At 41.2% G+C, this 16,817-nt stretch overlaps 1 protein-coding gene across 5 annotated transcripts in view; it reads right to left on the bottom strand.

Annotated features, from left to right (window-relative positions):
• LOC115765151 (zwei Ig domain protein zig-8) overlaps positions 1 to 16,817 on the bottom strand; it is a 188,084-nt gene that overhangs the window by 93,322 nt on the left and 77,945 nt on the right. For all 5 annotated transcript variants that reach the window (XM_030708556.1, XM_030708559.1, XM_030708561.1 and 2 more), the window contains one exon: positions 1,097 to 1,266. In XM_030708556.1, the coding sequence (XP_030564416.1) occupies positions 1,097 to 1,266 (170 nt within the window). The remainder of the gene's footprint in view (positions 1 to 1,096; positions 1,267 to 16,817) is intronic.

Genomic DNA, 16,817 nt, shown 5'->3' with positions numbered 1-16,817 from the left:
TATAAAAATGCCTGGAATTTTGATTCTCTCCACAACAGGCACAAAGGCTGAGACAAGCAACTATGCTACTGAGGCAACAACCTGCCTACCAAGCCTTGGGTCTTTTGCCTTAAAAGGTCCGAAGTATGCTCAAAAGGATTATTTTAATATCTATTTCATAAAAACACGGCAAGTTATCGATCATTTTATTTCACTGCACTAGCTCTTATAGGATCTAAAATCATACGCATTCTTGATTCTAAACTTCAGGCTATGCATCTAGTTCCAGTCCTAACATGTGGAAATGAGGGAAAGAAATCAACTGCCGAGCATATGTGTATGTCTACGCACGTATACAGAAATTCTTATGGCCTGCGCTTGTTGCTACGTGGTTCTCCAGTATAGCCACACGTTTTCTATAAAAAATGTTTGTTTTGTAACCAATTTTGAAGAAAGGCATTAGATCCTTTTGGGCTATGGAATATTTGTATATTCGCCAAAGAACAACACCATTAAGATTCTGGATTAAGCTGGAAGGTAAATCCAATTGATTTAGAGTGATTGGGAGGTGGGGTGGGTGGTATCCATATGAACGATATATATGATCTGTGTATACTATTCTAGAAGCTACATGTCAAGATTGGTGACTCTAGCTCTTAAAACCTACAAGATTTGTTAAAAAAAAACAGGATTTCAATATTGATTTTTATCGATTGCTTGGAATCCGACCAGTTATCGATTAGCGGAAGCCGCCTCGTACTGGTCGGGCAATAGTAGGACCTATATTCAAAATTGTATATTGACTATTGATGCTGATCAAGAATATATATACTTTATGGGGTCGGAGATGCTTTCGTCTGCCTGTTACATACATTTGAAAAACATTTTGTCCTTTTTATTCATTTTTAACGGGTTCAGAGTCCAAAAATTTCAAAAAATATTTTAAGAACATTCACATATAATATTGTGTTTCCTACTCTTCGGCAGGCGTTTGAATTGAAAGCAACGCAGAAACAGGTACCGGATAGAATTTTCTTTCAATCTTGTTTCTCATCTAAGCAACAATTATTGGGTCGAAAGGAATACAATATTCTTAACCAAGAAACTTCATACTCACCGTGCGATTTCCAAGATTTTTTACACGGCAGGTCAACTTTACTGTTTTTCCCACAAGACCGGTAATGTTGCTAGTTATAGACGTATCAAAGGTAGGTCCACCTGTGCCTGGTGTGGGTAGATCTTGCAAAAAGTCTGTAAAGAAACGCTTCGAGGCGCCGTGAGATCTCCCTGTAAAAATAAAAGTACCCAAAATATAGTTATCAACCTTTAGAAAAGATGTTTGCATTTATATATATAAACACGTAAGAGCCGTCTAGAAGATATTATGCCCGACAAAAAGATACTAAAAACTAAAGTCAATATAAACACAGGTGGCTTTTTGCTCTTTAATCGCCACGCTATTCGGATAGCTTCGAACTCACCAAAAACCATACGAGCACATGCCTAAGCTGCGTCTTGTTGATGTCGACACGAGCCACAAAGTCATTCGAAACACTGCCTACAGAAACGAATGACTTTGAGAAGAAAGTATAGTTACAAGTATCTAGCTTATATGTTATTTACATTAACGTCATTACAATGATGGGCTATTTACAATGCAGGGGAAGGAGGATATAGCGTAATACTGTGATGTATTTAGGCTGCTGAAGAAGTTTGATCTCCGACCTTTGTTAGGCCTTGGCTTGGACTACAGCTTGATTTGCGGATTAAATTGCCAGTCGAGCTTTTGGAGCCTTTTCAAGTATTTCGCTCTGGTTGCTGTGATATAATCCCCAATGGTGCTGATGTGCTCAATGGTCCCTCCATCGAAAGAAACTTTCTGAAGTAGTTCTTATTCGCAAAAGGAAAATAGTGCTTAAATATTGTCTTAAACTTATTATATGGTTCCTATTGCAAATGCTATATAATAGTACTTGATGTGTGTATACCACAAAATAAACTACATGACAAATTTTTCCAAACTTGTATTGCGCGAGCGGAAGGTGGAGCTATTTTTGAAATTTCCAACGTCCAGCTCTATTAGGTTCTGATATCGAAGCGTTCATAAATACGGACAGAAGCCTATCGATGCTGACCAAAAATACAGGCCTTTTACATACATTTGCCCAAAATCAATTTACCATTTCCCCCATTTTCAACGAATTCAGTAACTACAAATAATTGTATATAACATAGATGTAATACTTCATGCAAAAGTCCACATAAATAGGTTTAAACATGCTTCCAGGACCCTCTCGACTAACCTATGACATTGTTCAGGTGTGTCATCTCAATCTCAATCAGGGGTCTCAGACTCGATTCTTCCATAATGGGTCGGATTCTAAGTAATCTTTCTGCTTAAATTACTATTACCAGGAAAGTATTCGGGTGGTACGAGGCCAATAAAACTGCAGGCCAGATTTGTGGATGAGAATGATTTCGGCGCCTTTCCATATGTAGTGGGGAAGTGACTTAGATAAAAAAATTGGTGGGTGAACTGGGCGCGTAATTGAATCACATTAGGGGGCATGGCATGGCGATTTGGATGATTTGAGCTTCTCAATCCCGCTGATTAGCTCATCCATCTCCACAGCAAGAATATGGAACATAAAGTTGCTTGAAATGCCTGGCTTTTGTATTAAAGGCAGTCGTGATTCTTGGGTTGCGAGAATTGTGCCAAGCTCAGCGACGGTTACTTTTTCCAGCAACCAAACGTGCAACTTCCGCGGACCAAAAGCGGAATTTTCTGCAAGGGATGCAGTTAGAGAACCTACCGAGAGGAGTAGTTAACGAAAAGGCCTTGTAGATTTCAATGTTAAGGTGCTCCACCAGACATAGACTCTGAAGCTCGGTGTGTTGGTACAGATTCATCTGCAACCGAACTGTTTACGGTCAATGTAAGTGTTGCGCCTGAACAACCTTCTCCGGTTTCACCTGGTGCTTGTAGGCCCACTCAGCATCAATTAGGCGGTAAAGTTATCGAAGCATAGCTAAAGAATTATCGCTGGGCCAAGGTTGTCCCACAGTGTGATGAGAGCTTCAGTAGGTAGCCGCTACTATAATATGGACTGAATATAAACACATACCCACTTCTTTGCATTGTATCGCAACAAGTGACTCGAGCATATATGTGCTGTCTTTTTAACTCAGTCTTTTCCGTCGCTGCCATTACCCATTAAATATGTTTAGAGTCTCTTTTTGCTAGATCTTCTGATTTTTGTGGAAGAAGGTTTCGGGTACTTCCTAATCTGGGACTCCCGACAAGTGCAGTCTATCTTGTATAATTTGGTGGTAAAAATAATTATAAGAAAAGGATAAAAGAGTTTGATCTCTTTGACTGATTTTAGCCGTCACAAGCAAACATCAATGTCTACGTTGCTAAAATTTAAGCAGTAGAATAAGCAGCTGATTATTCATACAAGTGTGCTTTACAACTACTCGGGCATGTTGAGAATCGTTTAGCCAAAAACATTTAATTCAAGTAAGAGGCTGAAAAAAAAACGAATTAAAATAGTAGCACAGAAAACAATACAATTGCAATTGCAATGCTGTGTAACATGGCGCTTGACAATATTAAATAATATTCAACGCCATATTAAGGACGCAACACTTCCCTGCCCAGTGGAAGTTAGCGAGGATCCATATGATCCAAAAGTCGGGCAAGCCGGAATATGACCCTGAGTCATATCGGCCGATCAGTCTCCTGCCTTCCTTGTCGAAGGTTTGGGAAATACTGATTGTCGCCCGACTTGCTAGGCTTACGGATCAAATGGCTATTTTTCCTGATCACCAATTTGGGTTCAGGGGTGGGCATGGCGCTGTTGAACAGGTTCACAGAGTGATTAACCATATTCTTAAGGCTTACGACGACAAAGACTATTGCTATAGAGTCTTTGTAGACGTTAAGCAGGCCATCGGCCGAGTCTGGATAGATGGATTGCTCCAGAAAATCAAGATGAGTCTTCCCGCCCCCTTCTTTCTACTTTTGCGCTCTTATCTAATGGGGCGTGAGTTTGAAGTCAAACTCAGGACAGCAATCCGGTTCGTTATATGAAGGCGGGTCCCTCAAGGCAGCATACTGGGTCCCTTCCTCTACAATTTGTACACGGCAGACATCCCCACTCCAGATGACCTGCAAAAGTTCGCCACCCCAGGCAAACACTTGATGGCCACATTTGCTGACGACGTGGCAATATTTTACTCCGCCCACTGTGACTATGAAGCCACTACTGGGGCCCAGGAGTACATCCACTTGCTTGACAGCTGGGCTCGCAGGTGGAACATCAAGCTCAATGCCTCAAAGTACCAGGCGGTCAACTACACACTGAGGCGTGGCAAGGCTCCAGCAGTCTAGATAGATAGCAGCCCCCTTCACCCTGGTATAAGCGCCAAGTAGCTTGGAATTGTACTGGATAAGAGGCTTACCTTTCGGGTGCACATCGACGGCCTTCTGAAGCAGTGCCGCTTTAAGATGGCCAAGGCCAACTGGCTACTAAGCCCCAACAGCCCATTGCCACTTCTCTACAAGCGGGCAGTTTACAACGTCGTGGTGGCGCCAACTTGGTGATACGGTATCCAGGTTTGGGGAATTGCAGCTCGTACAAATCAAAGACGGATTCAGACACTCCATAACCTTTCCTTGCGCCGAATGACCGGTGCTGACTGGTACGTAAGAAATTCTACCTTGCACAGAGACCTCAAAATGGACTATAGACAGCCACCTCGAAGCATTCACCAACCGATACAACAAACGCTTGCAGCGACACTGTAACCGGGTAGCAAGAGACCTCGCTGGGAGGTGTGTAGTCATGAGGCTCAAGAGAAGATCCTTTAAGGACCTCCTCCAACCACGGCACAGGAGACGCCCCAGAGCCCTCCGATTACCCACGTGATGATGCAGCCTTACTCAACGAAGACGTCTTTAACGTTTGTCCACGATAAGGCCTGAGGACCCAACCAGGCTTGGCGAAATACCACCTAAGTTAACTGTGTTGTAATAGAAATGAATGCTATTTTTGATTCAATACAATAAACATATATATAAAAAAAAAAAAATTTTAAAGCGCCATAAAAAAATATTATTTTTTCGGTACCTAAAATTAGGCAGTAGACTCTTATTCCACGAGCATCCAAGAGCTTCGCTTCTGTGCTGCCCGATCGCCACAGTACCCCCTTCTAGACTTCAAGTTCGCCGTGTGCGGCGAGGCCTTGTGGATTGTTGAAGTATAGGTGTGTTGGGAGTATCCTTGGATGCGTCTTGTTGTTGACCTAATGGTTGCTTCTGAGTTGGTTGGCATTGATTGTTGTTGTGTTTCCATGAAAGCAGGCTTGAGGCGATCAATTGATACTTTGGTATCGTGACCATTGATAAGTATGTTGAAAAATTTGGCTGGTTTTGATTTTACTTGAAATGGGCCGTCGTAGGGCGTCTGAAGCGATCCACGTACCGTGTCGTTGCGCAGAAAGTCATGAGTTGAATCAGCTAATTGCTTGAATATGAAAGGCTTTGATGAGTCGTAGTTGGATGTTTGAATTGGTCGGATTTCGAAGAAGCATTGGCATTTTGGATGGCCAGGCGATCCTGTTGTGACACATTATAGCTGCCTTAATCGTGCGGTGCCAACGTTCGATGATTCCGTTTGCCTGTGGATGATAGGCGGTTGTTTGTAAATGGTCAATGCCGAGGAGGCGTGATAGCTTGCTAAACAACCTGGATTAAAATTGTCTGCCTTGGTCCGTGGTAATGCGTGCTGGAACTCCAAACCGAGAAATCCATGTATTGATGAGTGCTGTGGCTACTGTTTCAGCTTGGATATCCTCGATGGCCATTGCATCTTGCCATCTTATATAGCGATCAATGATCGTGAGACAATATCTAAATTGACCAGTTTGAGGCAATGGTCCAATGAGGTCTATATTGATATGTTCCAATCTGCGTGAGGCAGAGTGTATTGTTGGAGTGGTGAATGAACGTGGCGCGTGACATTAGATTTTTAGAAAGCGATGCAGTGTTTGACGAAGTGAGCTATATCCTTATGCATACAAGGCCACACGAAGCGCTGTTTGATAAGTTTAATTGTTGATCCAACTCCTCCATGGACAATGCCGTATATCTTGCTGATAATATTTTTTCGATGTGGTACGGGTATGAATGGACGCACTGTGGAAGTAGAAAAATCGCATAAGATTGGAGTACTTGATTGCGGTAAGTTGATAGATTTGATTTGAAGTGAAGTTGTGTTGTCATTAAGTAGCTTTTTCATTTCTGGACAACTTGCTTGTAAAGCGGCAATCTTATTGTAGTCGATGATGTCGGCTTCAATAGTTTCGATGCGAGAAAGTGTATCAGCAGTAATGTGTCGATTCTGCTATGACAAGGAGAAGCTTTTTCTGATTTTTGAGTAAAAGCGTAAACCAATGGTTTATGGTCAGTGTGGACATCAAAAATTTTACCTTCGAGCATATAACGGAAATGCTTGATACTCAGGTAAATTGCAAGAAGCTCCCAATCGTAAGTACTGTACTTGCGTTGTGCGTCACTAAGTTTAACGCTAAAAAATCCCATTGGCTGAAGTTCGTTGTTGACGATCTGGTGAAGAACAGTGCCAACGGCTGTAACTGGGCATATGGAGCAGGATGCACCAAAAGTGTTGCTGCAGCTAGGGAGCGCTTGCATTCCTCAAAATGTTTTAGCGTGTCACCTGTCCAAGTTATTGGAGTTAAGTCGTTTTTTTTGTTACGGTATTAATTTTACTAGTGGTGCTTGATGAGTGCTTGCTTTTGGCAGGAATCTTCGATAAAAGTTAATCATAGCCAAAAAACGTTTCAGTTCGTTTGCGACTTTGGGCAAGGGAAAGTCGATGATTGTTTTGACTTTGTCTGGTAATGGTTTGATGCCAGTATGATCGATCAAATGACCAAGAAACTTGATTGATGTTTGACCGAAACAACATTTGCAGGAGTTGATTTTGAGATGAAAACGTCGAAGTCGTTCAAACACTTGGCGATATCGTCAATATAGACGAAAACAAAGTCTAAATCCCTCAGTGCGGAATGCATGTACCTTTGGAAGGTTTGGGCAGCGTTGCACAATCCAAATGTCAGGTGTGTAAACTCAAATAATCCAAATGGTGTGGTTATTGCAGTCTTTGGGACGTCGCCTGGTTCGATGGGGATCTGATGATACGCACGGTTAAGATCAATTTTTGAGAATATTTTCTTGCAATGAAAAATGTGTGTCTTGTATGTGTGAAAGTGGATACCGATCCGGAACAGTTTTTTATTAAGGGCGCGGTAATCACCACATGGTCGCCATTCACCTGTTGGCTTGTGGACCATGTGCAATGGCGACGCGTATGCACTTTTTGATGGTCGGCACACACCTATTTTAAGCAAGAACTCGAATTCCATTTCGGCAGCCTTGAATTTGTCTGGCGTGAGTCGACGAGGTCTTGCGAATGTTGGTGGGCCTTTTGTCTCAATGCAGTGAGTTACACTAGATGTTGTGTTCTTCGGTGCTAAAGCATTGAGTTGTGTGATGTACTTGAATTCCTCCAGCAGTCGGGCGAATTCAGAAGATGCATTAAACGTTTTTAATGTTGTTGATGATCGAAGGCTGCAGACATCTTGACGGGTTATCAAAGTTTGAGCGTTGATTAACTTACCATCGTTGATATTGACAAGAAGGTTATAGTGCTGTAGGAAATCAGATCCAATGATTGAAAATTTTGTGTCAGCAATTAAAAAATTCCATGTGTATGGACGACGTAACCCAAGATCGAGAGTGAGGCGAGTTAAACCATATGTTTTAATGGTAGTGCCGTTAGCAGCAAAAAGGGGATTTTCGCCGCTTGCTACGAAACGTCGGTTTATGGCTGCAGAAGGTATGACTGACACATCTGCGCCAGTGCCGATAAGGAACTTTTTACCAGACTTTGTATCTGGAATAAATAGTCGATTAGAGGTTGTTATACAGTGAACGTTTATACTAAGCTAGAAACAATTTTTTATGGCATGAACAGATTGGCCGTCGAAGTTGCCAATTTGATTTTCTTCGACGGTGCTTACTAGTTTTTTGGATTGTTGGTTTGATTAAAGGAACATGGTGCAATGCAGTGTTGGGGACTGCAGCCATACTTGTTATAATACCAGCAATTTTAATTTGAATCGGCCTGTACGATCGGTGTATTGCTGCGGTTGCTTTGTGATCGATTGCGACTCCGAGTGCGTCGATTTCCGTTGTTGTTATTGCTGTTCAGCAGCTGACCAAGTTTTGCATTGATCTTTTGAAACATTATGTCCTGGGCATCCAGACGTTTTTATCTATCTTAGTTATGCGGATGTCAATTAGATGCTCAGTTGCCGTGTTGTTACGTGAAAGCACTGCGACGTTAACACATGCAATATAACTGAGTGTATCCATTACGGCGTCAGCGGCTGTTGCAAGTTGCCTTAATGTTGTATTTGGGGAAATATCAAGAATGCCTGCGATGAGGCTCGAGCTGCAGGAGGTAGGCGTTTAATCCAATAACGACGTACAACTGATTCGTCGTTAGTAGCGTTGGTTTGCTTTTTTTAGCTGAGGAGATGGCTTGGGCGTTAATCACCGAGTTGAATGCCAGTGGCAAGTTTGTCGAGGCGTGTCATCTCTGACTCAGCGAACTTTGCAAGAATGGCCTGTTTGAGTGTAGTGTATGGATTTGTTTGAGGCTCATTATGAACAAGATCGTAAACTTGAACTAAGTATTTGGTTTCCGCATATGTGATGACGGCTGCGTACTTCTCGTGTTCCTTACGTAAACCTATGCCTTGTAAAAGAAAGAAACCAACCTTCTAGCTTTGCGAAAAGCATTTCAATGTTTGTAACCGTGTGTAGTTGACGAAATGGCATCTTGACGAAAAAAGAATTTACATTGTCTGCAACTCCTGTATTGCTGTTCTCAATGTGAGCGCCAGCATTATTTTCGGCCTCCATTTTGTATTTTAGGCGTCATGTATTTCGTGGAACTGCGCAAAAAGTATGTTTGTGTGAGTATACCGCAATTTGAGTTGCGCACAAAGTTTGGGTTAGCTTCGACCTTGGTTATTGTCGGGGTCACCAATTTGGTTATATGAATCGAACTTAAAAGTCAAATTCTACATCCATTAACACAAGTAATAATAATATTTCGACTTTAGCAATAGTAGCGTTGTTTATTAGACATCAAAAAAGTGAATATTAATATTCGTAGATGTTGATGGTTAGAGAGCTCGAGCTAGAAGAAGGTGTACATACTTTTCGTAATATGGTGAGATAACAAAATAGTGTAACCAAACTTATCAAAGTCAAACAACTTAAAATGTATCAATTTCTGTGCTGCCAGATCGCCACACACGAATCGTCTGTTATCAACTAATCCGAATACTGTGAGTACATCAGCACAACACACAGTTCTATCAAAATCGATCATGGTATAAATCAGTTTAAAAAATGTGAAATTCGAAATCGCGCCGCAACGTCGCCATTTGTAGCCACCGGTACTTGTGTGGTACAGAACAAGTAAGAGGTGCTAGTCGGGAGCTCCTGACTAGGGGATACCCTAGACCCCTTTTTTCCAACACCAAATATTTGTAGTAATAAAAATAAATAAAATAGCTGCACAGAAAACAATACAATCGCAATCGCAATGCTGTTCATAAAATTAAAAGCAGTCGCGCGTGAACGTGTGTGAGTACACGTAATAATATAATATAATATACATTTTCTACAGTACATCACATTGTGCATATTATCTTATGTCCATCTTGTGTATTCTCAAAAAGTCAATTGCATTTATATTGTGGCTCAAATTGGTGGGCAATATAAGTTGGGTTATTAACTTGATTTGTAGCTCTGCGGTGGTAGCGGGGAGGTGCCTATAGCTATAAAATTAAAGATTCTTGATATATATATATATGTACTATCCTAGAAGTAAGATATCAAGTTTGGTGACTCTAGCTCTTATTATTACCCAATTCGCTTAAAAAACAGGATGTCGATATCGACTTTTATCGATTGCTTATAAACGGAGTAAGTTATCGATTACCAGAAACAACCTGACTAGAAACAAATTCGTACTACGAATGAACTAGGAGAACCTACAGATATTTCAAGTCTCTAGCTCTTATAGTTTCTGACGGACATGTCTAGGTCGACTCGGCTGTTGATGCTGATTAAGAATATATATACTTTATGGGGTCGTAGATGCTTCCTTCTGCATGTTACATACATTTGCACAAGCACGTTATACCCATTTTCAAGGGTTCAGGGTATACAAATTCGGATAAAGGACATTGAAATTGACTATCTCGTTGATACAGAGTCTGATGTGACTTATCAAAGAGAGGTATATGAAAAGCATAAGAAACGTGGAACGTGGAACTTTTTAAAAGTATAACTACGCTGCGCGGTCTTGGCCATATTACACCTAAGCCCATTGGATGCTTTAATGCAGATGTTGTGGTTGACAAGTTGCAAAGGAAGAAGTTTTTAGTCGTCCCCAGTGCTCAGAGCGATTACGATGCTCTGCTGGAGCATGATTTTATTAGAAAGTTTCGTTTGGTCGCCGATATGCACGGATACAGGTTTTTAGAGCGAGACACAGATCCGATGCCGATAGATGACTCTGCTCACAAATAAGTATAAAGTCATCGAAGAGTCAGCTTTTGTAGCTTCGACGCAATATCTCAAGGATGTTGAACAGATGATAGATAGCAGCTACAAGATGCCTATAGAAGTAAAGCAGTTCCCAGTTCAGTTGAACATAGTTCCCGGCGGAGTGATCAAGCCATTTCACCATTCACCGAGTCAACTAGCGGCAGACGAATCCAACGCTGTAAAGAAACAGGTCGAGGAATGGGTCGAGCAAGGAATCATGCGCAATCGTCGTCAAAACGAAAAATGATACTCTACGGTTTCGCGTAGACTACAGAAAGTTAAACAGCATTGTGTTTGTGGATTATTTCCCTGTGCCAAACATGGATGAGTTTTTGGAGAAGCTGCAGCAGGCTAAGTGGTTCCCCATAATGGACCTTGAAAATGGGTTTTTTCCATGTACATTGAACTGCTGAGCAAGTCATATAAAGCCTCTGCCGCGTCGCCCGATATATGTATCTAGAAAACAAAGATGGTTCTGCGCAATATGCTCTAAAGATCAAATGAAAGAAATGTAGCTTCATTCAACGCATAAGCTTTCTTGGCCGTATTATCGAGGCTGGGCGAATCTGGCCTGGCAAAGAGAAGACAGCAGCGGTCAGCCATTTTGCTACGCCTAGGGACATTAAGGTAGTCAAACCTTTTCTGGGGCTTACCGGCTTTTTCAGAAAATTCATTCCTGGATATGTACAAGTTGTACACGGACGCTCACAAACCTACTTAGGAAAGAAGCATTGGCAGACCAGTGGCTGAGCAACAGTCGGTACAAAGCTTAAAGAAATTACTTGTAATCGAGCCTGTATTAAATATGTAATCACGGGAAGCGTCAACGGAGCTTAACGCGAATGCGTCCAAGGCCTTCCTTCGGAGCTGTGTTACTACAGCAGTTTGTTGGAAGTTTTCACCCGGTCTATTATTGGAGCAGAAAAACTACAGAAGATGAGCCTAAGCGTCGCAGTTACTACTTAGAGGTCAAAGCAGCATAACTCGCACGTAAGAAGTTTCCACACTATCTGTTGGGGATCCAATTTAATCTTGACACTGGCTGTATAGCGTCTAAACAGATAATAACTAAAACAGACATACCGAGATACGTTTCCCAGTGGATCCTGTATATGGAGGACTTTTATCGTCCAGGTGATAGATTGAGACACATGGACTGTGATCATACTAGGACTATAAGCTTAAAGGTGGTCTTCTATTCAATGTCGCCATTGCCAATGATTGGCTTGCTGTTCCAAAACTGATGGAACGAGAAGTGATTCAAGGATCGAAGATGGTAATTTTTCAACAGCCACAACACTGCACTCGATCCAGCAGCAATACTGGTGTCCGCGCCTTGAAAGCAAGGTATCAAGGTTGATGTCTAATTTTATCAATTTTATTATTTTCAGTAAAAAGTTGAGCAAACAAGAGGGCTATCACTACCAAAAAACATATAGACTGGACAAAATCGCCTTCGTTTTTGTTCGGGTTCGAAGCACACCCGAACGCTCAGACAGCAAGAGAATAAGAAATAAGAAAATTAATATTTTTGGCACTCATGATCCGCCCATTCACACACATTTGTACGTGTGTGTCTGTGTGTTGAGCTCGAAATTCAGAAATCACAAAAACTTCAAATCCTATTCAATTTGCATCGAACAGGCAGGCAGGCAACCAACAGGCACACAAACGCATAAATGGTTCTATCCATATAAAAAATTCTGCAAGTGTGCGTGCATTGCTAGTCCAAAATATTTTGAATGCACACATGCCAACGCTCAGGTACCCTCACCAACGATAACGAGCTGAAATGCAAGAATTTCGCAACGACGTAGCAAACCCTTTCATTATTTCATATTACTTGTCCCTTCAAAAGGAAACATAGCCACTGACTTTTGAGAAAAATTGAATTTGTGGGCATTTTTGCTTGTGCGGACAAATACACACACAGACAGTACAACGGTAAATACACAAATTGAAAGAGCACACAAGTCAAATGGAAGAGAGTAAGCCAAAGCAGTTTCCTGCAGTGTGACCGAATAAAAAGAACGGCGATGCCGTTCTATCACACAAATCATATGTATTTCTCACTCTCTTGCTGTCTGAGCGTGCGAGCGTGTCTCGAAACCGAACAAAAATGAAGGCGAGTTTGGACCAGCCGCATATGAGAATTTTACACTAGATGTCCAGTCTACATGTTGTTTGATTAGTAGGGCTATCTTCACTGCATAGACAAGAGTGGCAGACTACACACGCTGCACGTCGATCATTTGGGTCCAATGGACGCAGCAGCCAAGCAATACAAATACATTTTTGCTTAGAAACTGATCGTTTGTGTTGGTTTAACTCAAGCGCAAAATCAGCGACAGAGGAGCAACGTTTCCATCCAACGCAAAAAGTACAGGTCCAAAACGCGATTAATTCGCAAGTGCATGCCATGTTGAAAGCGTCGCCATTCGAGGTTGTGTTTGGAACTAAATTGCACAGCCAGGCTGACGGTCGACTGTTACTGGTACCCAACGAGGAGTTAGTTGCGCAATTTATCGACGAACGCAAAAAGCTGCATGACCAGGTGAAGCAGAACTTCGAGAAGGCGCAACAAGTTTTTAAGAGCAATTTTGATAAAAACGTCGAGCTGGGCACGGATACAGAGTGGGAAATATGGTAGCGATCAACAGGACGCAGTTCGTCGCAGGACGTAAGTTGGCCAGCGAATTTCTAGGGCCATATGAAGTTACCAAAGTCGAACGCAATGGCCGCTACGTCAGAAAGCATCACAGCAACAAGCAGTGATAACATGAAGTTGTGACGTTCTGTATCCGAGATCGATGAAACATTGTTATGTGGCACTATTATAAATTAATTGAACAATACAATATTATAAATCTAACATGTTTGTTTGTGTAAGTTTATAATTGTGTTCTGTTAGGCTTAGTAAACATGTATATATGAGTAATTAATTACACTAACTGATGTTTAGCATAAATGCGCATTTCATTGGTAAGAGGATAGAAGATGAATTTAAAAACAAGTAAGAGGTTCTAGTCAGGAGCTCCCGACTAGGGGATACCCTGAACCCTCTTATTCCAAAACCAAATAAATTAATAAAAAAAAGTTCCCTTGGCAGGGCTCGAACTCGCGACAGACCGCACCACTTTCTATGCCTCTACTCAACAGCCACACCAACAATTAAGTACTTATGATAAAAAAGGAACTAGAATAACATTACAAAAACAGATGCAATTACCATGTATAATTACATATTAAAATGCGAAGCAGACGCGCATAAATGTGTGTGTGTACATGTATACAAAAATTCTTAATGCTGCTGCCCCATTCAATTGCGCAGTTGCATATAACTTTGGGTTTTCTTAACCGATCTGTATAAAATTTTCTACAGTATATCTTATTGTGCCATAGAATATTTGTGTATTTTGAAAAAGTCAATTGCATTTAAATTGTGGTTTAAGAGTTGGGTTATTAACTTGATTTATAACTCTGTGGTGGTAGCGGGGAGGTGGCGATAGGTATGAAATGAAAGATACTTGAAATATCTATAATATTCTAGAAGCAACATATCATGTTTGGTGGCTCTAGCTCTTATTATTTACCCAAATTGCTTAAAAAAAATATGATCTCGATATCGATTTTTATCGATTGCTTGGAAACGGAGTAAGTTATCGATTATCGCAAACAAACTCGATCTGCGCGGGAACTAGGAGCATCTACATCTAAAATTTCTCTAGCTCTTATAGGTTCTGAGATCCTTGCGTTCATACATACGGACGGACGGACGGGCGGACGGACGGACAGACAGACGGACATGGCTAGATCGACTCGGCTATTGATGCTGATCAAGAATATATATTTTATGGGGTCGGAGATGCTTCCTTCTGCCTGTTACATACATTTGGATTTAGCACAAATACAATATACCCTTATACCCATTTTTAATGGGTTCAGGGTATAAAAAGCATTCCTTCTTTATGGTTTAAGCTCGCCAGTTACATATATTTAAACATATCCGTTATACCTTTTTTACCCAATTTTCATGGGTTAAGGGTATAACAAGTAAAAGGTTCTAGGCGGGAGTACTCGACTAGGGGATTGCGCGCGTCTTATAGCGCGCGCAACATTTGGTGTTAATAGAAAAGGGTTCGGGGATCCCCTAGTCGGGTATATCATGTATGCAGAAATTCTTGCACTTTGCACTAGCTTGACCGATTTTGATAAAATTTTCAACAGTCGATTTTTTTTACTTTGTAAGAATATGTCAATTGCATTAAAATTGCAGCTTATATTGGTGGGTAGTTCCATTCGATTTATTTATTTAATTTGTAGCTTTGTTGTGTAGGCGGGGGAGTGGCGATGCCTATAAAATTAAAGGTATTTGATATATATACACTATTCAGAAAGCAACATGTTTTGGTGACTCCAGCTCTTATAACTTACAAGATTTGCCCAAAACACGGGGTTTCGATATCGATTTTAATCGATTGCTTGGAAACGAGGTAAGTTATCGTATATCGGAAACAAACCCGTTCTGCGCGGCACTAGTAGGACTAACACTTAAAATATCTTTTCCTCTTCTAGGTTCAGAGATGCTTGCTTTCAAACATACGGACAGATGGACGGACGGGCGGACATGGCTAGATCGACTTGGTTTGTGATGCTGATGATATATTCTTTCAAGGGTCGGAGGTGCTTCCTTCTGCCTGTTACATACATTTGCCTGTAACTACATCTAAAATCCTATATTATTACTAAAAGTTCGCTACTCAGTGACCGTAAGACAATCAAGCCGGTATGCTTACCGAGTCCTGTTGGTGTTCCCGCGTGTGTGCGCAGTTACTGTGTGTAGCACTATGTAAACCCATATTAAAAGTTTTGCATTGTCTGTATGCACTTCATCTCGATACTGTACTTATGTATGCTGATGATGTTAGGGTGTTCCTTGCATTTAAAAATATGAACTCATATTATCTATTACATGTCAACATTGTTTACTTTAAGTCTTGATGTCTGATGTCTTGAATTTTGGTTGAACTATAAGAATGTCGCGCAGCATTACAATAAGACACGATTCGAGCTTTACGTTTATTATTCGTTGACCTTCATGAGCGAAGTATGTGTGCCAGATTGTTAGATTGTCAAGAGGAACATTAAAATATTTCAACAAAGCCCTCCCCAAGTGGTTAACACTGGAGAGTGACAACAATACCAGTAAATAAGTTAATGGTCTAGGTGTCATACTTTTTTTATTCTATTGCTAGTGAGCCCCTACGATTCCATTTTGTTTTGCCCAGAGAGAGCAAGATTGCTGAGATTGTCAGCCGACCGCCGAGCCTCGAGAGCTAAACGATCTTTCATAATATATATATGTACACATGTTGGTTTTGAATTCCTTACAGCCCAGAGACATATGTGTGTATGCTGTGTGTAGTTGGGTTCATCTCGATCTCAGCATCATTTTTGACGAACGGCCAGCGACTATCAGCTACATAGCTACCAAGCAGTAGGAACGAACCTTGTCTAGCGACACTTGGTTGAAAAACATTCAAATCTAGCGCCACATCGTCATGATAATGTCCATTATGCCCTTTTTTGTAGATTGACCGTGCAGAACAAATACATCTTATGCCCCCACTCTAGGCTATATATAGCCCCCTTTACCGCCAGATACAATGTGTATACGATTGTCTAAGAGCCCGAACTGGCTATGGGCCATGTCTGCTTCAGGATACACTCCTTTTTTGATTACTCGTAGGGTCAACGTATGGCGAAACTTTTCACAACTGTGAAAATCCTAGATGGTGGACGACAAAAACAACACTTAGTAGTCTTTATTCTGATTGCTGTCCCTTCGCTCGTTTGTAGCCTTGCAATTTTGCGTTAAATGGCAGGCTGCGCAACGCATTTTCAAAATTAAATTTAGGCTTTGCATTTGGACTTTGCCAAAAGAGCTCGTCGTCCATTAGTAATAGCTTCGAAAGTGTAAATTGTCAATTAAAATTATCTCATAATAAACAATTATAAAAGCTAAGACGCGCAACAAGATTGTTGGTGAGTGCAGCGCGGTACCGGATGCCCGTGATGCAACGGTCAGCAAATTCTGGCTGCTGAACGGGAAACTATACCCGAT

The sequence above is a fragment of the Drosophila novamexicana genome, unplaced genomic scaffold (assembly GCF_003285875.2).
Source record: "Drosophila novamexicana strain 15010-1031.04,08,12 unplaced genomic scaffold, DnovRS2.1 tig00000932-arrow-arrow-pilon, whole genome shotgun sequence".
Classification (NCBI taxonomy): Eukaryota; Metazoa; Arthropoda; class Insecta; order Diptera; family Drosophilidae; genus Drosophila; species Drosophila novamexicana.
This window is presented reverse-complemented; position numbering and strand designations above follow the sequence as displayed.